At 38.6% G+C, this 23,770-nt stretch overlaps 1 protein-coding gene across 1 annotated transcript; it reads left to right on the top strand.

Moving 5' to 3' along the window:
- The first annotated feature begins 5,351 nt into the window (after positions 1-5,351).
- On the top strand, positions 5,352-20,254 carry LOC580407 (uridine 5'-monophosphate synthase). The gene is made up of 11 exons (XM_030989748.1): positions 5,352-5,536; positions 7,480-7,578; positions 9,481-9,642; positions 11,712-11,815; positions 13,219-13,363; positions 14,297-14,431; positions 15,057-15,190; positions 16,745-16,959; positions 17,415-17,513; positions 18,265-18,377; positions 19,052-20,254. Exons 1-11 carry the CDS (start codon positions 5,402-5,404, stop codon positions 19,139-19,141), a joined length of 1,431 nt encoding a protein of 476 aa, XP_030845608.1. The 5' UTR covers positions 5,352-5,401; the 3' UTR covers positions 19,142-20,254.
- Positions 20,255-23,770: the final 3,516 nt, after the last annotated feature.

The raw sequence follows: 23,770 nt of genomic DNA, 5'->3' as shown, positions 1-23,770 counted from the left end.
TATGACCCTTGTGCTTTTGCAGTAGATGCTTTTACCATCTCTTGGGATGCATTGAACATATATCTCTTTCCTCCTTTTTGTCTTCTTACTAGGGTCTTGCAGAAGCTTCGGGAGGACAAGGTGGACATTGCCCTTCTAATCGCTCCTTTGTGGCGAGCCCAGCCATGGTATCCCATGATCCTTCAGTTACTTGTCGCCCCACCCCTTCTACTACCTCCGAACTCTCTCGTGGGACATTCAAACCCATTCCCAAACCTCAAGCTAACCGCCTGGATTATCTCAACAAAGGTTGGCGCTCAGCGGGCCTTTCGGAACACGCTTCCAGCCACATCGCCCTCTCTTGGCGAGATGGAACCAACAAACAATATGAATCGGCTTGGCAACAGTGGCTTCGCTGGTGTGATTCACAATCGCTTGATCCCTTTGACTCGTGTATTGTAAACGTGATTAATTTTCTTAGTGCTCAACAGGGTTTAGGAAAATCCTACTCTACTATTAATTCTTATCGTTCTGGCCTTTCTTCTGTACTACCACCAATGGAAGGCTTTCCAGTTGGCAAGCATCCCATGGTAATAAGATTATTGAAGGGGATATTTAATGCAAACCCTCCTAAACCAAGGTACCAAAGCACGTGGGAAGTCTCCAGGGTTTTGGATTATTTGTGTTCAATGGCAGAAAATTATCAACTTTCTTTGTTTCATTTGAGTCAAAAACTTGTGTCGTTAGTCGCACTTGTTACAGCGCAACGTACACAGACTCTCAATCATTTAGATATCTCTTTCATGCACATTTCAGATGATCGTGCAGTTTTTCAGGTCATGGATGTCTTAAAAACGACTACTCCAAAAAAGGGTATTGCTAAGCAAATAGTTGAGCTTCCTTCTTTTCCTTCGAATAAGAAGTTGTGTGTTTTGTTAACTCTTAAGGAATATCTTAATCGTACCAAACCTCTTCGTGAATGTCATGGGGAAACGAAGCTCTTTATTTCAACTAGAAAACCTCACAAATCGGTAACCTCCAGTACTTTGGCAAGATGGTTAAAATTCTCTTTGTTTGCTTCAGGCATTGACACATCAGTATTTTCGGCGCACAGTTTCAGGAGTGCCGCTACTTCTTCTGCTTTCGCTCATGGGGTCACCTTGAAAGAAATAATGAAGAAAGCTGACTGGTCAAATGCCCGAACATTCAAAACCTTTTACCACAAACCCGTCGTTGAAGATGGAACTTTCGCTTTTTCGGTTTTAGCTCAAGCTTCTTGAAATTTATGTTCTATATCATGACATTATCACGAAAGAGGGCTCTATGTTAAATGAGAAGAAGGTTCGCTTCTCTTTGGTAATCAATTTTTGGTACAGTTCCATTAAAGGAAAATCCTAGGTTACTACTAATAATAATAATAATAGATTTATATAGCGCAGCTTTTATACAAAATATATTCAGCTGCGCTGGTTAAAAGCTCCTTTTTACTAAATTCTACAAAATAAGATCACTCAGTTGAACAAATAAGTTTTTAAATTGGATTTAAAAACATTGAGAGATGGAGTGCTTCTTATTTCTATTGGCAAGCTATTCCATAATTTGGGGGCGGCAATAGCAAAAGCACGGTCCCCAAGAGTTACTTTAGTTTTGCCATGGGGAATCTGAAGCAGTAATTTATCTGTGGAACTGCGCAGGCTACGACTGTGTGATTGGACTTTGAGTTGAAGTAATTCTTTGATGTAATTAGGGGCTTGACCGCTCAATGATTTATAGACGATTAACAATATTTTGAATGAGATTCTTTGACGGACTGGCAACCAGTGGAGTTCTCTCAGAAGAGGTGCGGTTGAAGTGAATTTCGACCGACGATAGACAAGTCTTGCACATGCATTTTGTACTCTTTGTAACTTAGCTATCAGAGAATCAGGCATTCCAAACAGCAACCCGTTACAATAATCAAGCTTACTTGTGATAAGAGCGTGTACAACCAATTTCATACTTTCTTGATCAAAATATTAATACTAGAGATGTATTTACATGATTCACGTGATCGTAGTTTACTTTTAAGCAAGACTGATTTAGTCAAGGAGATCTGAGTAATCCTTTTATGCTTCATTATTTTTGAGGTTCGTGTTATGATTAAAAATTTGATACACCTGCAATTCAAGTGTTGGTTGTTTATTCATGTAAGTTCGTCTTTTTTCAGATTCTGTGATCTGCTCTTTGAATATGCTAACCCTCTGAAGACTTGTACGAATGTTATGTAATAGAATTCCTAAATTATGCAAATAACATGAAGTATAATTAGAATATTATTCTATTAATAATAATGAAGTACAAGTCGAGGAGGGTCCCTCCCTTCAAGATCTTTTGCTGAAGATTCCCTCCCTTCTGGATTTTTGTTATTGTTCAAATCACAGAATCTTCTCTCTTTTTTAATTGGGAGTGTATATATCCTGGCTTCATGTCTGTTTGGACTTTAGCTGTTGTTTGACAGGAGTTATGTTTTGATTGATTGGATATGATCGATTGTAGTTTTTGTTTGATTGATTATGATTGATTGAATGGATTTGATCTATTGTAGCTTTTGTTATGATCAATAATATGATATTTCGGTTTTTGGACAAATATTTACTCTGTTTTGGGGAGAGTTTTTCGTTTGTTGACACCTCTTCCTTCTTTGAAAAGATGGCTACGTGCGCCCGCGAACCCTATTTATAAGGTTCCTTTCCTCATTTGAAATTCTTTTCTTTGAATTTCCTTTGTGTGATCTCACTGCCTAGCACCTGGAAATATGCTAACCCTCCTCGACTTGTACTTCATTATTATTAATAGAATTCTAATTATACTTCATGTTATTTGCATAATTTAGGAATTATGGATTTCTCGTAAAGGCTCTCTCGTTTTGGCTCTCTCGTCATGTATCTCTCGTCATGTCTCTTTCGTAGTGGCTATCTCGTCATGGCTCTCGTAATGGCTCTCTCGTCATGTGTGTCTCGTCATGTCTCTCTCGTTTTGGCTCTCTCGTCATGTGTCTCTCGTAATGGCTCTCTCGTCCTGTTTCTCTCGTCATGTGTCTCTCGTCATGTCTCTCTCGTAATGGCTTTCTCGTCATGTCTCTCTCGTAATGGCTCTCTCGTCATGGCTCTCGTAATGGCTCTCTCGTCATGTTTCTCTCGTCATGTCTCTCTCGTCATGGCTCTCGTAATGGCTCTCTCGTCATGGCTCTCTCGTCATGGCTCTTTCGTCATCGCTCTTTCGTCATGGCTCTCGGAATGGCTCTCGTCATGCCAGAAACCCCTGAGCTTCTGGGGTCGATTTGTATTCGTGGTTGGGGGGGGGGGGGGGGGGGGAGATGATAGGTGCCAAAATATTTTCGGCAATGGATCAAAGCAACCAAGAGGTAGTAGCGTGTGGCAGGTTGCACCCCCTCCCTTCCAAGTTATTATTTTTTTTAAGTCACCCTCAATAAAGTTAACATTTCAGAGAAAATGGGACCCATATGGGCTTGCTACCTGGGTTATTCTCTCAAGCGCGTAGCAAGGATTTTATTTTAGGGGGGCGGTAGTGTGCACGCGAATCACTAGGGGGTGGGTGCAGGGAGGGGGCGTTTCCCCCGACCCGCGCGAAGCGCGGAAGCTTTGATCTTTCATTAAATTATTATAAAGAAGACGATTCGTTGTACCGTTCTCGACTCTTAATCCTTGTTTGAATCAAGCTCCCCTTCCTCCGCGCGTAGCGCGGAAGCTCTGACGATTCGTTGTACCATTCTCGACTTTTAATCCTTGTCTGAATTCAGTTCCCCCATCCCCACCCCCCTCCCGCACGAAGCGCGGAAGCTTTGACAGTTCATTAAATTATTAGAGAAAGAAGACGATTCGTTATACCGTTCTCGACTCTCAATCCTTTTTCTTCCTACGTCCTCTTCCTTTCTTCTTTGTCTCTCTTTTTTTTAGGGGGGGGGGGGCGACCGCCCCCATCGCCCCCCTCTCCTGGCTACGCGCCTGTATCCTTTCTGTCTCTCATTATCTCTCTCGCACACGCTCTACTTCTTTGAGCACTTTTGCACTTCGCGCTTAACATTTAGTTCATTAGTTGTTAACGCTGCGGTTTTGCATTTGGCGCACTGCATTTCTAGGATGCTGGTGATTGAATAAATTGAATAAATTCATCAATTCCTGATGAAGCAACTTATGAGCGAGAATTTAATTTTTATATTATACGGTTGTCTCATTTACGTATGTATTATGAAAATGAGATAGCAAAAGGTGTATATTGATGGTCATGTTGTGAGTAATAACTATTCTCATCGGGCTTATCATTAATTTGTTGTTGGTGTTGTTGATGGTGAATTATTGGGGGGGGGGGTATATCCCCCCACCCCCCCCCCCGGATCGACAACCATGCCACCTAGTGTGACAATAAGTGTGACAAATAAGGTTTCAAAATGTATTCATCTGACCGTAATTAAATGCCTAAAACCCCCGAAGCTTCCAGGGGCTCCGCCACTGGACCCAGGCGCGGATCAAGGATTTTTTTTAGGGGGGGGGATTTTTTTTTTGTTTGATCCCGAAAATTTGAAAATTGCGCCGGCCGAAAATTCGCTCATTAGGGGGGGGGGGGGGGGGAGGGGGAGGGGGTGGGGTGGGTAGTGCGTACAAACTGGCACCCCCCTTGAGCGCCAGGAGGGGGGGGGGGGGGGTCCATCTCCCCAAAAAGGTAAAAATCTACGTAAAAATCTACGTTTTGTTTTCACCTTTTTTCCCAAGGGGGAGGAGGGATCCGCCACTGCCTCTACTACCATCCTACGTCTACTATTATCCTACCTCTATTACCATCCTACATCTTCTACCAGGGGCGGATCCACGGGGGGGGGGGCAGATTTTAAAAAGATAGTCACGTTAAGTTTACCCTTAAAAATGGAAATGGGCCCTCGATCCCCCCTGGCCGAAATGAAAAAAAGAGTAAAACATGGCTTGATTTCTTTGGTTCAAGGGGTGGGTGTTGAGGGGGAAAAAAGTGTGTTCACTCCCCCCTCCACTGAGCAAAATATCTGTCGGCTCGATTTTCAAACTTCTGGGGGCAGAAAAGGGAAGGGAAAAATAGGTAAAAATTACCTGTTTTTAATTACGGCCAGGGGAGCCCCCCCCCCCCCCTCCCTGCCCCCCTTAGATCCGCCACTGGGCTTAATTCAAGTGACTGTCAATATATAAGCCTATGATAAATGATTGCCAATGGAGATTAAATAAAAGCCCAAGTTAGCCAAAAGAGAGTCCGTGTACTCCATTTTTAAAACGCTGATGATTCTCGAACTCGAATATACAGCGGATACCTAAATATGTTGTCCAGAATTTCATATCCGTTTTAAATTTAACGTGTACGATCACCAGGAACGAAGAGAGCTGAGTCAACCGCGGGAAAAATGGATTCCGAAGGCCTTATTCTACGCTTGTTCGATGTGAATGCCGTGAAGTTTGGATCCTTTACTCTTAAAAGTGGGATTCAATCTCCTGTTTACTTCGATCTGAGAGTAATGGTATCTTATCCAGATATTATGGTGAGTATTTAAATCTCTATCCAATTGTTGAGCGAGTGCGATCTCAAGTGGATGCGGCACGTCGTAGAAAATGCATTGTACCATGTACTGATTTGTGTATCTAATCTATGTCTATGTCTATGTCTATGCTGGTACTCGTCAAAAGCCTTTTCATAACATAACGTAACAGTTTTGAATCGAGCTCTCTAGACTCTAGTCTCTGATGATATCTCTTGCTGAACTTGAAGAACTTTGTGCATCTAGCGCTGTCTACAACGAGTTTACACGCTCTCGATCATTGGCCGGCGCCGGTCCGCTCGAGTGGCTTTGAATTTAAGTGCGAGAGGAACTACTTAGTACTTTACTTACGCGCATCTTAAGTTCAATGGCAAAGTCAATACGTAATATTACGTCACACCACAGATATTTTGACACGTCCTGCTTTAAACAGGTGACGCATTTCACCAGAGACGCCAAGTTCAAAGATCGGCAATGCGTGACCTTTTCATGATTCGGCGCACAAGCGCGCGTGCGAGGGTACATTTTCAGACCCTCGAAATGCGTGATGTCACGCCTAATGCGTGATACTTGGTAGCTCTGACTTCACACTTAGCCTTAGGTGACACACACACGACATTGCAAACACATAAAATAGAAAAATCAATGAACATTTCAGAATAAATTTCCAGTTTGTACCTTACATATGACGAAAATGGGAATTGTTCAAACTTGAAATATAGACTAGTTAAGTGAAACTTAAACTTAAGTGAAATACTTAAGTGAAAAAATCATAACAAATAAGTTAGAGGGATTGACTGAAATATAATTTTGGTATCGTAAAAAAACAGAAAATCGCAAGCTTGCTCCTTGCACAAATATCTATAGCATTGAGTGAATAGAGAACAGCGATAGCCAATCTGAAGGGCCCATGTCGGCCAGGCTAGGCGCCAACTTATGAAAATGAGGCTGAAATCGGATGAGCGATCTGCGCATGCGCTAAATGTAAGCTAGATCTCTTCGTGTCTAGACCCCAGGTTTAGTAGTGGTTATTATTAAACACTGAAAAAAACCTAGAGTCTAGGCCTAGACCTCTATAGGCTATTTAGGTGTCATTAATTGTCACTAAAGTACCGATTTTGAGGGAAATCAGTTGAGTTTTGTACAGTGGTGTTTGAAATGTTGAGAATCAAGAGCACAGTAGTAATGCAGCTGTGTGCACACTTCATGTTCCAGTCTTCAGTCGCCTCATTGTATGTTTGTATTGTGAAGATTTAAGAATATATATAAAATAGTGTTTTTATCTTGTGGAAATAAATATTGTTTTTATCGGGTGGGGGACAATTAAAGAAGGAATGTTATATGAGGGTACATACAAATTTGTTAAAATTGGATTTTGAAACGGGACATTCTATTTCTAACAACAATGTAAGATTGTCCTGAGGATGATGATTAGATCAGAATATGAACTTCACTTTCCGCACGATCTATCAAATCCTGACACAGCACAATATCCTTTGGCAAGATATTTTCCTGCACTTGCTACTCTCCACCCAGGTGTTAAATGGGTTCCCGGTAGGATGCGATCGTTCATGTGGTTGGACGAGCAAGTGTGCGCTTATAAAATGGCGACTGGCTGGAATGCTCCCCAGGGAGTGGAAAATGGGAAAGCCTGAATCCGATGACCAGGGTAATAATATATCTGTAAAGCGCTTAGGCACATCGTTGGATCGATGTATTGACCCAGCAAGCAAGATACAGATGTAAAATGACTATGGTGCAAGACCCGCAAGCTGGGACATCCCCCCCCCCCCCCCTTGAAGTTAGACCTGGAAGCTTGGCAGCTGGAGACGGCTTTCTTCCAGAAGCTTTAGTATTCAAGGTATTTATTCAAGGTATGTTAAAACGGAATATTATAATTATCTCCAATCACTTAATTTTACTATCATTGTTGATTTCATTCTCAGGATGCAGTTGCTGAAACTTTGTTTGAGACGGCAAGAAAGAGTGGAGTGAAGTACAGCGTTCTCTGTGGAGTCCCCTACACAGCTCTGCCCATTGCTACGGTATGTATTAGAATCCATCTGCTCAGAGCAAGAAGGGTGTTAACTCATATACTTAAAGCCCCACTGCACTACTTATAGCTACTCTTCTTCTTCTTCTTCTGATTAAGTCTGCCTCCTTCAATTGACTGAAGATTCTTGAAAACTACTTGCGCCCTCTATATAGCAAACAATGCCTAATCTGTGCCTGTTGGTCCCCCATGATGCCCTTTTTCTTATGTTAATTGAGAGCTGATTTGATGAGATAACCACCTGTCAGTGAACTGGTACAGATGAGCTTTAAAGTGTTGGAAGCCCAAAATTCGCCAACAATTTAATTGCAAATTTTCACTTTAAAAATGGTTCATAATGAGAAAGAGGATGGCATTTAAAGGGATCGTTTAACAATGTTAAATCTGAGATACACGGCCCAACGTGTTATCATTGTCTGTGATATGGTGAAATATTGAAGCCCTAAAAAAATTGCGCTTCAAAATGATCAAGAAGTGCCTCAAAAAAGTAAAAATCTTTGAGTGACCGGTTTTACCATACTCGTTTTCCCCAATTGACTGTAGTCAGGCGAACGGTTTTCAAAATTTGTAATTCCAATCATAAATATCTTGATAATCAGACAGGCGATCGGCTTGTAAAAGTCATGGGGTTCCTGACTGACCCAAAGGTTTATAATTATCATTGCATCATGAGCTAAATCCAGAATTTTGTTTCAGAATCTGAGACAAAGTTACCGGATCCCTTTAAGACACACTTCTGCAAAGATTTCACCCCCCAAAATGTGTTTGAAAACAAATATTGATAAAATAATACATGATATCAGTTTTTTGTTGTACCAGTACGCACTTTAGAGGGGCTATATTAGAGATAACACCCTCAGGCTCTCAACAAATGAAGTAAATTGTGTTTTTTCATGGTTTTTCAAAGAAGAGAAAGAATAAATTAAAGTTCTTTAACTTCTTTTATTGATGCCATGCTGTCATGTGCATATAGTTTATTGTTTGATACCAGGTACCTTTTTTCATTAGCAAAACAAACAAACAAACAACTAAAGAAGAATTTATCCGCACCTGCAGCATGTAATTTTTGACTAAATTTGAGTTCATATGATTATACTTTATATTTTAAGACTTCTCAATTTGGGTTTAAGAATGCAAAGTACATAGTCAGATATATGTCTAATTACAATCAATATTAGATCTATTCCCAACAGGTAAGCCTCATGTGGTGTTTTATGCCCCTGAACTTTGCTAAGTGACACCATGTTGAGGGTTTAGTGAACACAAAGACGTAACTCCATAATTTGCCAAAATGAGTATTTGACATCAAAATGTTCAGAAAAATGTGAGATTTTCAGGAAACTCAAAGACTTAAACTCCACCAAAACCCCATTGAAGTCAATGGCTAGTGAAACATAGACTTAACTCCTTAAAGGGATCCGGTAACTTTGCCTTAGATCCTCTAGAAATAATCCTTGATTTAGCTCATGCTGCAATGATAATTATAAACCTTTAGGTCAGTCAGGAACTCCATGACTTTTACAAGCCAATCGCCTGTCTGATTATCAAGATATTAATGATTGGAATTACAAATTTTGAAAACCGTTGAACGGTTTTCATAAAACTACAGTCTATTGGGAAAAACGAGTATGGTAAAACCGGTCACTCAAAGATTTTTACTTTCTTGAGGCACTTCTTGATCATTTTGAAGCGCGATTTTTTTTAGGGCTTCAATATTACACCATATCACTGACACTGGTAACATGTAGGACCATGTATCTCAGATTAAACATTGTTAAACAATCCCTTTAAGGCCCAAGTGCTCAGTGACACATATTAAACACTTTTTCTCAAAATGGCCTAAATGGAGTTACGTCTTTGTGTCACCTGGATTCCATTTGTTTTGTTTGTTCAGTTGATGGCTGTGAAGCAGAAGGTGCCTATGGTGATAAGAAGAAAGGAAGCCAAGTCGTATGGCACTAAGAAGATGATAGAGGGTGTCTTTGAGCAAGGTGATGTTTGCCTGATCGTGGAGGATGTAGTTACTAGTGGGTCAAGCGTCATGGAAACATCACAGGTAATTCAATTTCAATTTCAATTTATTGTTCATTATTGCAAATTTGTTTTGCTTGCATTTATGTACAAAGAATAAAAAATAAATTTACATACATAATATATCATATACTTTGACATAGCAATCCTTTAGAATATTGCTATACAGAAGTTTTTTATGTTATTATAAACAAATAAGTGAATTATTTTAAGTGTTCGAGTGAACAAGATGGCCTGGAAAGGTTGCAAAAGATAACATTACAGAAATAAAGAAGAACATAAAATTCAGGTAGCATTTTGCAGATAGAGAAAGGAACGAAGGAATTTAGAAAACATTGAGTGCAACAGTTCATTGAACAAAGTCGTTTACTAGAACGCATAAAAACATAGTATGGAAAGAGTGGATGATTTTCATTTTAGATAATTTGTTGTACCTCTAGAATTATTTTGGATTGGCATGCTTCAATTAGATTTTGAATTTCACTCGTGATCTTCCCTGCTTGTTTGGTGATTCTCTGGAGCTTGCTAAAGTCTTTCTTTCTACACCTCCCGTACCAGACAACACAACTGAATAACAAATCATTTTAATCTGAGTAATACTTGGCTGTCACCATCACCATTATTACAGCGCCATCGATACAAACCCAAAGAGTAATAACTCTTTTAAAAGAGAACACTTTGTACTGTTCACTTGTATCAGCACAATCAATCATTTGAATTGACGTCTTAAAAATTAGCATTGATTTTAATGATTGATTGTGCTGATACAAGTGAACAGTACAAAGTGTTCCCATTGAAAAGAGTCATTACTGTTTTGGTTTGTACATTTAATCAATGTGTGCACTGATGAATTGATGAAAGAGGACTTCTCATGACAAGCTTTGTTGAACCATTGAAGAACTGAAAATCAGAAAGATGTAAAAGTCAGTTAGGGCAAGTGTGTACATATATCGTGGCTAAAATCAATATACAGTGCAATCTCAGTATAAAATGATCTGATATAATGAGGTATCTGTTATAACAAGGTAATTTTGCTGGTCCCACCTCTTTTTTTATTCTTTTGTTTGTTTACCCTGATATAACGAGATTTGGGATATATTACGAGGTAATTTCCTTGGTCCCAAGGACCTCATTATAACGCCTTTGCACTGTATGCCTGAATCTTGAATCTTCTTTCAAACATTGTGACCTACAGTATTGCTTGAAATAAAGTAGACACATTACCACCAAGTCACACCAAAGTCTATGGGATAATACATGCAGTCACGTGTGACACAGTGGGAGACTGTCAACTTTATTCCAAGCACCAAGTCACACCAAGGTCTATGGGATAATACATGCAGTCACGTGTGACACAGTGGGAGACTGTCAACTTTATTCCAAGCACCAAGTCACACCAAGGTCTATGGGATAATGCATGCAGTCACGCGTGACACAGTGTGAGACTGTCAACTTTATTCCAAGCACCAAGTCACACCAAGGTCTATGGGATAATGCATGCAGTCACGCGTGACACAGTGTGAGACTGTCAACATTATTCCAAGCACCAAGTCACACCAAGGTCTATGGGATAATGCATGCAGTCACGCGTGACACAGTGTGAGACTGTCAACATTATTCCAAGCACCAAGTCACACCAAGGTCTATGGGATAATGCATGCAGTCACGCGTGACACAGTGTGAGACTGTCAACATTATTCCAAGCACCAAGTCACACCAAGGTCTATGGGATAATGCATGCAGTCACGCGTGACACAGTGTGAGAGTGTTTACTTTATTCCAAGCACCAAGTCACACCAAGGTCTATAGGATAATGCATGCAGTCACGCGTGACACAGTGTGAGACTGTCAACTTTATTCCAAGCACCAAGTCACACCAAGGTATATGGGATAATGCATGCAGTCACGCGTGACACGGTGTGAGACTGTCAACTTTATTCCAAGCACCAAGTCACACCAAGGTATATGGGATAATGCATGCAGTCACGCGTGACACAGTGTGAGACTGTCAACTTTATTCCAAGCAATACTGTATTATTATACTATTGCTGTGAGAGTTGGTCAATTTCTTTCATCACACTTGTTTCTTTCCAGTCCCTAGCTGAGGTTGGTTTGAAGGTGACAGACGCCATCGTGCTTCTAGACAGAGCGCAGGGAGGTGCTGCTAGGCTCAGAGATTCAGGCATTAACCTCTACAGGTAAATTACCGTATATCTCTGTGTATAAGGCACACCTTTTTTCCGTTGGCAAAAAATCAAAAGTCGGGGGTGCACCTTATACACAGGTACAGGATATTTTGAGTCCTCAAAATGCTCTGAAAAAAATAATGAAATATGTAAGAAATTGCAGTTTTGCATACCACTAAAATTAATCCACCTTAAAACTTAAGTATTTAATTTGTACTAATCATATTCTAGCTCATCCTGAATCAATTGAACTGCCGTTATAAATATGGGTTGCAAAGCACTTCAATAAGAGATAAATATTTATTTTGTCTTTAGACAATTTTAAAACTAGAGATGACAGAATTTTTTTTTAACCACAACACCTCTTTCACAATGCAATCGCATGACCAGAACTGGTCTATACCTTTAAAGGCAGGCTTTACTACTTCAGCCAGAAGGGATTAGACCACCAAGTGAGCCAGTGAGGTCAATGTGACAGGTGGCTATCTCGTTAACTCAGCTCTCATTTAACATAAGAAAACGAGGATCATGGGGGACCAACAGGCACTGATTGGAGAGGTTTTCTATATAGAGGGAGCAAGTAGCTACAAGTAGGACAGTGTGCCTTTAAGTTTATTTATTTATCTTTGGTTCCTGTAAGAAGCTAATAGGAATGAGAGAATTAGCAGTCATAGGGTTAAATGTGTCACAAAGTTGTATACTGGTACTCTATACATTTGTAAACCAAACATCACATGAAGTACATTAGACCTCATTTTCTTGTTATTGTGTGTTACATATGCAGCTCTGAAAGCTGAAAACAAATGGACTCTGAATAACACCAAAATGACCAAGTACACAACCACCTACACAACTACCTAATCACCCCCTTGGAGCTCTCATTAAAAAAAAAAGAGTTCTTCTTGTTAAATAATATTCACAAAATGCTGAGAAAGTATCAAATGATATCAGAAGAACTCTGATAGTTCAAAACAAGACATAATGGAGAACAAATAGATTGCCATTTTATAAATGTAATGCTTCCTGGGAGAAATTTCAATTATTTAAACATATTTGTGGCTTACACCTAGTGAATCAGGAGAGCTTAGGTATTTGGTCTAGTTCATCGTGACTGTGCCATGGACCAGTGGTGGCCTGGTGGTAGAGTCGCTGCCCGGCAAGCAGTAGATGCAGGTTCAAGTCCACCTGGTTCCAAGATTTTTTCTGACTTGTTTTTCAATACAGATCGATCAATCGATCTTATTTACTAGTGTAAGCCACAAATATGTTTAAATAGATTGCCATTAACAACCATGTACGTAACATCTTTCATTATATAAAAAGATACCAAGTATTGATGTAGAATTCATGTGAATAAAACATTGTTTTTACATTCTAATAATAATGATATCCTCTTGATGACCTTTGACCTTCAGTGCCTTTGACCTTCCTCGTGTTCTTGAAGTGTTGCATTCTCATGGTAAGATCAGTGCGGAGGTCGTACAGAGTGTGAAGCTATTCATTCAGGAGAATATGATCACCAGTCTGCCTCAACAACCAGCCGCTAAGAAACCAAGGAGGGTAAGCTCAACTCTGCGTTACTATAGTTACTGTCTCCATCATTTTCTCTTTTGAAGGGGGGGGGGGGGGTGCTGGGAGGAGTAGAAGAATATGATCGACAATCTGCCTCAAGAACCAACCACTAAGAAATCAAAGAGGGTACATTGCATTGAAGTGTTGTCATTCCATGGCTTGATTTTCCTGTCACAGTGTCGCGTAGATTGACATACACAGCTGGTACATTTTGTAATGGGTCAGGGAATAATTTTCCTGGTATCGCATCGCAATTTGCTATGCATTTTTGCATGACTGCTATACAAAATATCTTTTGTGTAGCAGTTTTCTTCCATAGAAATGTACAGAATTTCATTTGAAATATTTATCCATCGGCTGAAATTGCTAATCAGAAAATTTGAGGAAAATTATTGCCTGTGGGTATTTATTTATTTTTGTGCGTCACTGCAATTGCGTAAGACAAAAATTAGTTTTACCTGACTGCTAAGAAAGTGTGTACCGGTAGGCTTGTTAGTAAACAGCGAGGGGAGCAATGGCTTTAAGTCCGCTCTGAGGGACTTAGTAATGAGGATTAATGCCTTACCACATGGCCCGAGTGCATTGACTTGGTTTCAAACCCAGGACCTCCCTGTTACGTGACCGCTGCTCTACCAATGAGCCATCATGCCTCCTCAGTTAGATGGCCAATACTTATTTGTTTTCATTGTTTTCACTGCCATTGATGGTTTTCTGTTTGATATTGCAATAATGTTTTTTGACAAAGTGTTGTCTCCATTTCTTCTTAAAATATGACATGAGTCCAATAATGGTAGTGGCAACATTTCATGGGACAGTCTTTTATTGAGGCCAGCTATCGAGGGCTTTATGATCATTGAATACTTGTCTCGTGAATTCTTATTTTTTATACAAAAAAGGTCCTTGACTGTTTCTTTCCTCTAGGAGTACCTTGGTTACAAAGCCAGGACGGAGCTCTGTGAGCATCCTGTTGCTAAGCAACTATTTAGCATCATGGAGGACAAGCAAACCAATCTAGCATTCTCTGTTGACGTGACAACGTCGAGTCAAGTTTTAGAGGTAACCTCCCTCTTTTCATGTTTCATCCAAAGTTTATCAGATAGCCATACGCCTACATTTCTTTCCTTATTCACTAAGCTTTTTATAAATCAACAAACTTGTTCCTGTCATTCGTCTATGTTTCAGTTCAGTAGGTCAGCCCTGTTTGTTAGAACTTGGCAATTGATAATAATTTGTGCAATTTATAAACAAGTTTTCTATCAGTCAATAAAGTTCAATGATTTCAAGATCAGTTCTTTCACAATTTTTAAGAAGCAAAAGTGATGTGTGCAAAAACAGTTGCTCATTACATAATGATGCTGCCATTCTCATAAGGCCTAAAACAAAAAGATGTTGTATTGCCCTTTACGTGCCAAAACATGGGTCGGTCGGTCAGAAATCTTTTCTTTCTTTTTTTTTTGCTTTTTTTTCCCCTCTTCGGGCTGATATTTTTTAGTTTTGAATGCTTTTTTTATTCATTCAAAATTTCTTTCTAAAAAACAGTTTAAAAAAAAACTTTTTTAAAAAGCTGACCGTTAATTTCAAGATTTTGGGGTTGGTTGCAAATGGCAATACAACATCTTTTTTTTAAAGCCTCATTCATGAATGGTTTCTAGCAGTGCGTTTGTATGCATTGTTTTTTCAGTTGGCAGACCAAGTTGGTCCATACATCTGTGTTCTAAAGACCCATGTAGACATCCTTGAAGACTTCAGTGCTACCTTCATTCAGTCTCTACAGGACCTGGCTCAGAAACATAACTTCCTCATATTCGAAGACAGGTGGGTACCCCAGGGCTACATACTGGGACCTGCTATATTCATTTTTATAGCTGTATCATTAAATACTGAGCTAGTGAAGCTCTATAATCCTCATGAACAAGCTTTGTTTTTATGCCTCCGTTACGAAGTAGCCGGAGGCATTATGGTTTCGGCTTGTCCGTCCGTCCGTCCGTCCGTCCATCCCGTTATCGTGATCGCGTTATCTGAAGAACCGTTTGATGGATTCCTGCCAAACTTTGATCATGTAATATCTTGCAGATCCGATGAACTGATTAGATTTTGGGGTCACGAGGTCAAAGGTCAAAAGTCACAGGGCTCATTATGTATGCAAAAACAGCTCGTGATCGCATTATCTGAAGAACCGATTGATGGATTCCTGCCAAACTTTGGTCATGTATGTATCTTGCAGAGCCAATGAACTGATTAGATTTTGGGGTCACGAGGTCAAAGGTCACAGGGCTCATTATGTATGCAAAAACAGCTCGTGATCGCGTTATCTGAAGAACCGATTGATGGATTCCTGCCAAACTTAGGTCATGTATGTTACTTGCAGAGCCGATGAACTGATAACATTTTGGGGTCATGAGGTCAAGGTCAAAGGTCATGCGGCTCATTATGTATGCAAAAATAGCTTGTGATCGCATTATCATTAGAACAGATTGATGGATTCCTGCCAAACTTAGATCATGTATGTATCTTGCAGAGCCAAAGAACTGAGTAGATTCTTTGGTCATGAGGTCAAAGGTCAAAGGTCATGGGCTCATTATGTATGCAAAAATAGCTTGTGAATGCATTCTCATTAGAACTGACAGATTGATTACTATTTAACTCGGGACATCTTGCAGAGCCAATGAACTGAGTAGATGTTAGGGTCATGAGGTCAAAGATCAAAGGGTCATATATGTATATGAGAAATTGCTTGTAATCACGATATTCTGAGAACCTGTTAATGGATTACAATTGAACTTGAATTTGAAAAATTTCTTCTGTTTTGGTTTGTAAATTGCTCTATGACGGAGTCATCATTTCGACTGCGCGCAGTCGAAGTTCCATCTAGTGTATTATATAAAGAATTTTCAATAAGCCGATGAAACAAACAGTTTAATTTCTTGATTTTCCCGACTATGAGATGATTCCAAAATGGATTGCTTTGTTGGAAATATTACGATCATATTTCTACTGGCTGTGATAATGCAGTCACTTGTCTTTCAAATGAACGTAAATAAACTGAAAGATTTTGAACAGCATGTTTGATGTCCTACTTTTATCGAAAAATGTTTGGGAAAATTCAAAAACTGGTTGGGAGAATTTACTGGTAGAGGTTGTCGCACAGTGAGGCCTTCAAAGAAAACCATAAATATCTTTGTGGTTTGAGAATTTTTTCAGAATTGTGTGCATGTTAGAGGGTAAGTACAGTAGAAGGAATATAATAAGTAACATTTCATACAAAAACTACAGTAGAAGGAATATAATAAGTAACATTTCATACGAAAAGTACACATTTTTTTCATCAACCTTCTAAAATGTCACTTTAATTCCGTTCGTGCACCTCAGGAAGTTTGCTGACATTGGAAACACAGTGCAGCATCAGTACTCCTCAGGTGTGTATAGGATCTCAGAGTGGTCTCATATCACCAACGCACACTCAGTAGCAGGACCAGGCACCATCAGCGGTCTCAAGGCCGTGGGAGGGGCTAAGAACAGGGCCTGCCTCCTCATTGGTCAGATGAGCTCTAGTGGTAACCTAGCAATGGGAGATTATACTCAAGGTAAGGTTGAAAATCTTGTAAAACAAACAAATTGTAAACATTCCATTGCATCTTTTTTTTTTTGGGGGGGGGGGGAGGGGAGGGGGTGAAGTGAATATCCTGTGTACAGTTTCCTCAACTAGACCAAATACAAAGTTTCTTTTATCATTTCTTGTATTTACACTTTATAGCTCGCCTTGAGTTTATTCATCTTTGGTGTGAAGTCTTTGGAATTACATGTTTACACAATAGCATACAAAAATAAGCTTTGTGAATCATACCCCCATTTTGAATTTCAAGATATGCATTATCAGTACATGCAATGTCCAATTATCAATCAACTATGATTTTAAAACTTGATATACCACTATGTAGAACTAAGTGTAAATTCAGAGATTCATTTTATAGAGATGCTCCATACTGCTTCTTCTGAACATCTCTTAACTTTTGATTTTTTTCTTTCTGTATCTCCATAGCAACTGTAAAGATGGCTGAAGAGAACAGTGACTTTGTGATTGGTTTCATCTCTACCTCATCTTTGACCCCTGACCCCAAGTTCATCCATATGACCCCAGGTACACATGCATCATAATAATAATAATAATAATAGTGTAAACTTATAGAGCGCACACACCGTCCTGGAACGATCATGGCGCTAGCTCAGCAACAGTTATAATAATCTTGCCCAAAGAAAGAACGGTTTATAATAAATAACTATAGGATTATTTTTGAGCATTGATAGGAGAGAATGTGATTATTCACATGACATTGACAATTATATACACTTCAATGAGATATTGGATACTTTTGTTCAGTGTATTAAAACTGGCTCATGTTCTTTGATAATTGAAACTTCCATTTTTCTGTGCAATCCAATTTTAGTCTCTATTGATGTTCTATCAAATCTTCATGAGGATTCTATTTGATTTGATTTTATGTGCATATAGGTGAAGTTAAAGAGTATTATGATATCTCTTGTTTTACTGATGACTAAATTCTGTTATTCCCATAGGCTTGATAAAGGGACCATCTGGTTCTTATAAGTATTGGTTTAACATAGGTGTGAAGCGAATGATGTCTTAGCTTCATCTATCTAAGTATCTTCTCTCGGTTCGGAGGTTGATTGCAACATCTCTCCATTTCACTCTATCTTCTGCCATTCTGGTGCACTCTTGCAGTTTTAGTCCACTCCAGTTCTTGACATTCTCTTCCCAGTTGATTCTGGGTCTCTCTCTCTAGGTCTACCTCCTTCCATTTTCCTTCCAATACATCCTTTAATCAGCTTCATATTCCAAACCAATCTCTCTTGTATTAACTCTGCCTTAGGTGTGAAACTTGTTGAAGGGAAGGACAACCTAGGTCAACGGTATCTGACCCCTTCAGAGGTCATCACAAACAGGAAAAGTGACATCATCATTGTCGGCCGAGGAATATACCAGGTCAGTCAATTATCACTCCTAGAGACATGGAGAGTGTGAGTGTTGGTTTTTTTACAGACGCGTATCAATCAGATATGATTATTTACGTCTAGGGACCGACCTTTAAACGTCACCATCCGAAAGACGTGACTCAGTTTTGAACCTGCGTCCTCTGCTGAATCAGTTTGTAACTTCCATTGTTAGCTGGATTACAGGCGCACGCCACAACGCCTAGTTGTGGAGATTAGTGAACAATGTATTATTCAAATGGAATGAAATCTTAGCAAAAATAGAAGTGGTAGATTATTTAAAGGCTCTATTTTAAATGTTAAAAAGATCCTGAAAACATTTGAATTGTGTTTTTAATTTGGCTGAAAATGATGGGAAAGAAACCTTGAAACCTTGAAGAAAAGTTATAAGTTAACTAAATTTTCTGTTTAGTAATAATACCAACAAATTAAATTTCCCAATCTATAAGTTTGTTTAGAGGGGAAATGATCTTCAATGTTTTATATAATATTGTATTTTTATGCCTCCGCAACGAATTGTAAAAATCGCTTCTGTTTTGGTTTGTAAAATCGCTCTATGACGGAGGCATCATTTTCGACTACGGTAGTCATCTAGTTACTTATGATTGTTTTCACTTACCTCAAAAGATTGATGAAATAAAGAATTTCTTTTCCATTGTTCTCTAGGCTTCTAATCCAGGTGAGGTTGCTAAACAATACAAGGAGGCTGGGATGAAAGCATATCATCAACTACTAGAAGGAGAGACGGACAGATGAGGCAGTCATCTTTAATAAGCAATCTCATTTTATTTGTAATCTGTAATGTCTTCTAAATGGCCATAGAGGAGTCGCAAAGTCGGGGAGGGGCAGGGGGAGGGAGCAAACAGCTTCGTTAATAATCACAAAGAAACCAACCTGCTGTCAATACCCTTGTGCTGTTGCCCATCACTGATTTTAATTTCTTGAATTATTACAATGATGTGTTACACCATTTGAACAACCATTTGAACAGGGTTTCTATAGGCAATAGGGTATTGACATTGCCCTTTAGAAGATTTCTTTAGGTTATTTATAACCTTCTAGTTATCTTCTCCAGGGAGCTGAGAGGGCATACAGACTGCAAACATAATGTGATAATGACTTTCATGCTCTCTGCAGAAGATCAGCGCATCTTAATTTTGTGCACAGATTTCTAAGAGAATTCTGGATCGGTTTGTGGTCCCCCTGCCTTGGCCCTAATTCATTGAAATTATGTCAATAACGCCCCTTTAATTTGAAGTTACATTGTATAAGCATATATTACTGAGCACAAAGTAGTGGTTAAGAGAAATGTTAATATGGTATACTCAGACCCCCACTTTTTTATTGTCTTATTTCCCCAAGAACACAAAGGAGAAAATGATAATTACTGCATGTATTGATACAAAATGTTATTTTGACTGACCAAGAAAATTGTAAGTCCCTTGAATATTTTGACAAAAGTACTAGAAAATGAGCCTGTGATCATTGATGAATGCATGAAATACATTTCATCAAAATGTCATTTCTCATCCAGATTATATGAACTGTAGACTGTAGAGTCACTAAACTTTGCAATGTTGTGAGTGAGCAGACTCTGAAAGAGAGCTCATATGGACCAATTCAAGTGGTTCTCTACCTCTGTAGTTTGCTGTAAAATGACGATTTGTGAGATATAATTATTTTCAAATTGGCAGATGATTCATATGTTTGTGAGTCGTGAGTTATAAATGTTTAAACTGGCTTTTGTTTTTGCCTATAAATGACGCATTCCACTTTAGGCCACTGCCACATCAAGATCTACCAATGTGTGGTAGTAAAAAATTCAGGGTATCACCAATATATGGTGAGTGTTATACAGTCAAACCTGCTTTAGTGACCACCTGCCTGCAGAGACCACATTTTTTGTTTCCCTTGAAAATGGTTTCTCATTGAAACATGTACTAAAGGAACCTGTCTACAAAGACCACTTTTTGTGTTTCCCTTGGGTGGTCGCTATAGACAGGTTTGACTGTATAAGTATTTAAAACGGAAATACAATAAGAAACGATTGCATAGAATTTGAAGACATGTGTGAATCAACCCTTCCTTTGCTTTTCTTCAAGTTTTTCACCTACCTCGTTATGTAACTTCTGAGGCCTTCTATCACCAAGCTAATAATAATAATAATATTTAATTTTTATATAGCGCTTAATACAAATGTCTCTAAGCGCTTTACAAATATACTATTACCCCGATCATTGGATTCAGTGCTTGCCCGCACACGCTGTATGCACAATCTTCACTCCCTGGGGAGCATTCCAGCCGGGCGTTACTTGACGCTCACAAGCTGTTTGACCAACAATAACGGCCGCATCCTACCGGGTACCCATTTGACACCTGGGTGGAGAGTAGCAAGTGCAGGTTAATATCTTGCCAAAGGATATTAGTGCCGTGTCGGGATTCGAACCCTCGACCTTCGCATCTACAGTCAAGCGCCTTAAACCACTCGACCACGACACTCCCAAATTAGTGTAATGGTATATTATTCTAATATTTGATGTTTGTCACTGAGATGGTTTAAGTATTTTCTACATGACTCTATGCTATACAACCATGTATTGTTTGATATCCCCATTTAGTCCATTAACTAATGGTGCAGAACCCTGTTTCATAAAACTTGATTTTAAGAAAAAGCTGCTGTTATTAGCTACTGAAATCATGGCATCCGATTGGCTGAGAGCAAATTTGTCATAGAAATTTAGCATTTGTTATTGATAAAAAAAGTTTTATGAAACAGGACCCTGGTATTTCTGATAACAATATTTCAGGTTGGGCTTTTTACTACCAGAATGTGCTCAAATAATTACTTCAGTTAAACCAACCGGATCGGCTGAAGACCAACTGAAAAATGACATTCCAATGAATATCCAAAAATCGGTCACTCTATTGATATCAGGGACCTGTTTCACAAAGCCTCTTTTCAATGACAAATGATAAACATCAGTAACAAATTTGCTGATCACCAATCAGAAGCAAGTATTTTACTAGCTTATAAAAAAATAAATAATTTGTCACTGATGACAAGTTTTGTGAAACTAACCCCTGGAGTTGGTTTGGAGGTTAACATCCAGGACCCCGCTTCAAGAAAAACAGAACTGATGAATTTATGTGAAATGGTGTCTGAGAAGATGACATCTTGTAATACATGTACTTTGGACTGAATTAGCGTCATCTTATATACAGGGTGTTGAATATGTATTTTACTTTATATTTCTCGGTAACGAGAATACATGAGAGCCCGCCCACAACGCTACAATCAATACGTTTGTCGCGCTTACATTGTATGATTTACAAAATCATTGAGCTGCAAAAATCTGTTTATCTTTTTACAAACCTTCAATTCCGTCAGAGTTTTTGCTGGATTTCACTCGTAGAAAAGTTTCTGACACTTTTGAAACAGGTTTTGTTTTAAAGTGACATCTTGTAATACTTTGGACTAGCATCATCTTAAATACAGGGTGTAGAATATGGATTATGTATTCTTATTCCATGCACAATTTCTTTGAAAGTTCCATCATATGCCCAAGTACGATATTTGAGAAATATGTGTAATGAACTAAGATATTTGAGACTGTGTCTTCCTCTTTGTGTTGCTTGTTTTGTACGATGATTCAGGAGCTGAATGTAATAAATATCACATGAAATGTGGAATTTGTAATACATGTTTTGTTTCAGGTATTGTCATTTGATATATTGATATGCATTCATTTTTTTATTACTATAATATACATATACACACTGTCTTGAGAGGCTCTGGTTGAAACTTTGGGCAAGAGATGACTATTGAGTCACATAGGCCCATAGTTTAACCTGTACCTTGAAAAGAAGGCAGGGTATTTTGTTTCATATCCTGCATCAAAAATGTATTTAAAAATCTATTTAAATGTACATTTTTGGGAATTTCAATAAAATTTGTTAAATTAACAAAAATTATCAAAAAAACACTTTAAACAAAAAATTAACATCTTGACATTTTACAGTTTTTTTTGCTAGTCGGAAATATTACTTTTAGTTGAGGTAAAATATATGGCTTGGGAGCCGTATATTTTTGATCATGTGAAGAGCTCTCAACCAATCAAAAACCGATACATTTTTATGCAGGATATAAGCGGTACTATATAAAACAGCAAACTTTGAGACTATTTGTATCAAGTAAAGACAAATCATTTATTAAACTTCTTATCCATTTTATAAAAAATCATCACTTTCAAAACATAGCTCTTTGTCAATACACACAAAAGTATTTACAATTTTTTTATTTCATGAGAAAATAATATTTGCAAATTGAATGACTTTCAGTATCATTTTACTTGGGCAGGTTAAAAGAAACACGTGGAACAAAGAACAATTCAAAAACATTTTCTTAAACAGTGCAGAGGTTGGAGAGGGGGAGAGGGAGAGAGAGAGAGAGAGAAAGAGAGAGAGAGAGAGAGAGAGAGAGCAGTCAATGATTTCATAATAATATTATCCCTGTTATATACTTGGTGACAATCCTTTTAATTTTTTGTTGCTATCGGGCAAACGGTGCTTTTGTCATGTTTAGTTTATTTAGTTTTTGGAGTAATATACCGAGTTAATGCAGACTACATTAATTTTAACAGCGATGAACAGGATTAAAGTACTACATGCTCCGGCATATATGCATATATATCTAAATCACGTATTCAAAAATATTACATAACCAATGCAAATGATCACAATGACAATGGAAATACATTGTGACCCAGTCCGTCTTTTAAATGTACACACACTGCCAATAAGCTTTTCACTTGAAATCCACAACGGGTTTATATCATCTATTTAGTGCCAAAAGGGCATTAACTTGAATCATTTTACACAGGGTTAAAGCCCTTCTGCATGGCTCCAGAACAGATGCTATATGAAAACGTTCACAACGGCTTTACATCAGATTGTTTTATAGAAAATGGCCTCGGACTTCAATCTGATGAATTAATGACCGAAGTGCAATGAATCGTGGAGGAATATTGGGGGGGGGGGGGGGGGGGGGGTAAATGTCGTAAATGGAAGACGGAATTAACTGCAAATAATCTCATATCTTACTGAACCTAACTGCACCATCCTGATCATGATACACGTGCAAGCGAATCTACATTAAAATTTGAAAGATCCTAGCGATATCGAAAATAATATCGTTATTGATATTCGTTTTTCTCGCAATGTATAGTCAATGTATGGTCAACAAGGAACCATACATTGCGAGACAAACGAATACCACTAGCAATATTATTTTCGATACTACATCCGCAGTGAGTAATATATTTAGCATTATCCCAGCGGTATTTCATACACTTCACGAAACAAAACATGTAGATGGATGTAAGAAAA

This window comes from Strongylocentrotus purpuratus, unplaced genomic scaffold, assembly GCF_000002235.5.
Source record: "Strongylocentrotus purpuratus isolate Spur 01 unplaced genomic scaffold, Spur_5.0 spur5_scaffold_18, whole genome shotgun sequence".
In the NCBI taxonomy this organism is placed as follows: domain Eukaryota; kingdom Metazoa; phylum Echinodermata; class Echinoidea; order Camarodonta; family Strongylocentrotidae; genus Strongylocentrotus; species Strongylocentrotus purpuratus.
This window is presented reverse-complemented; position numbering and strand designations above follow the sequence as displayed.

Coding starts and splice junctions, on each gene's coding strand:
- LOC580407 (XM_030989748.1), top strand. CDS start 5,402: ATGGATTCCGAAGGCCTTATTCTACGCTTGTTCGATGTGAATGCCGTG. Junction 5,537..7,479: donor TATCTTATCCAGATATTATG/GTGAGTATTTAA, acceptor TTTCATTCTCAG/GATGCAGTTGCTGAAACTTT. Junction 14,432..15,056: donor CGTCGAGTCAAGTTTTAGAG/GTAACCTCCCTC, acceptor TTGTTTTTTCAG/TTGGCAGACCAAGTTGGTCC.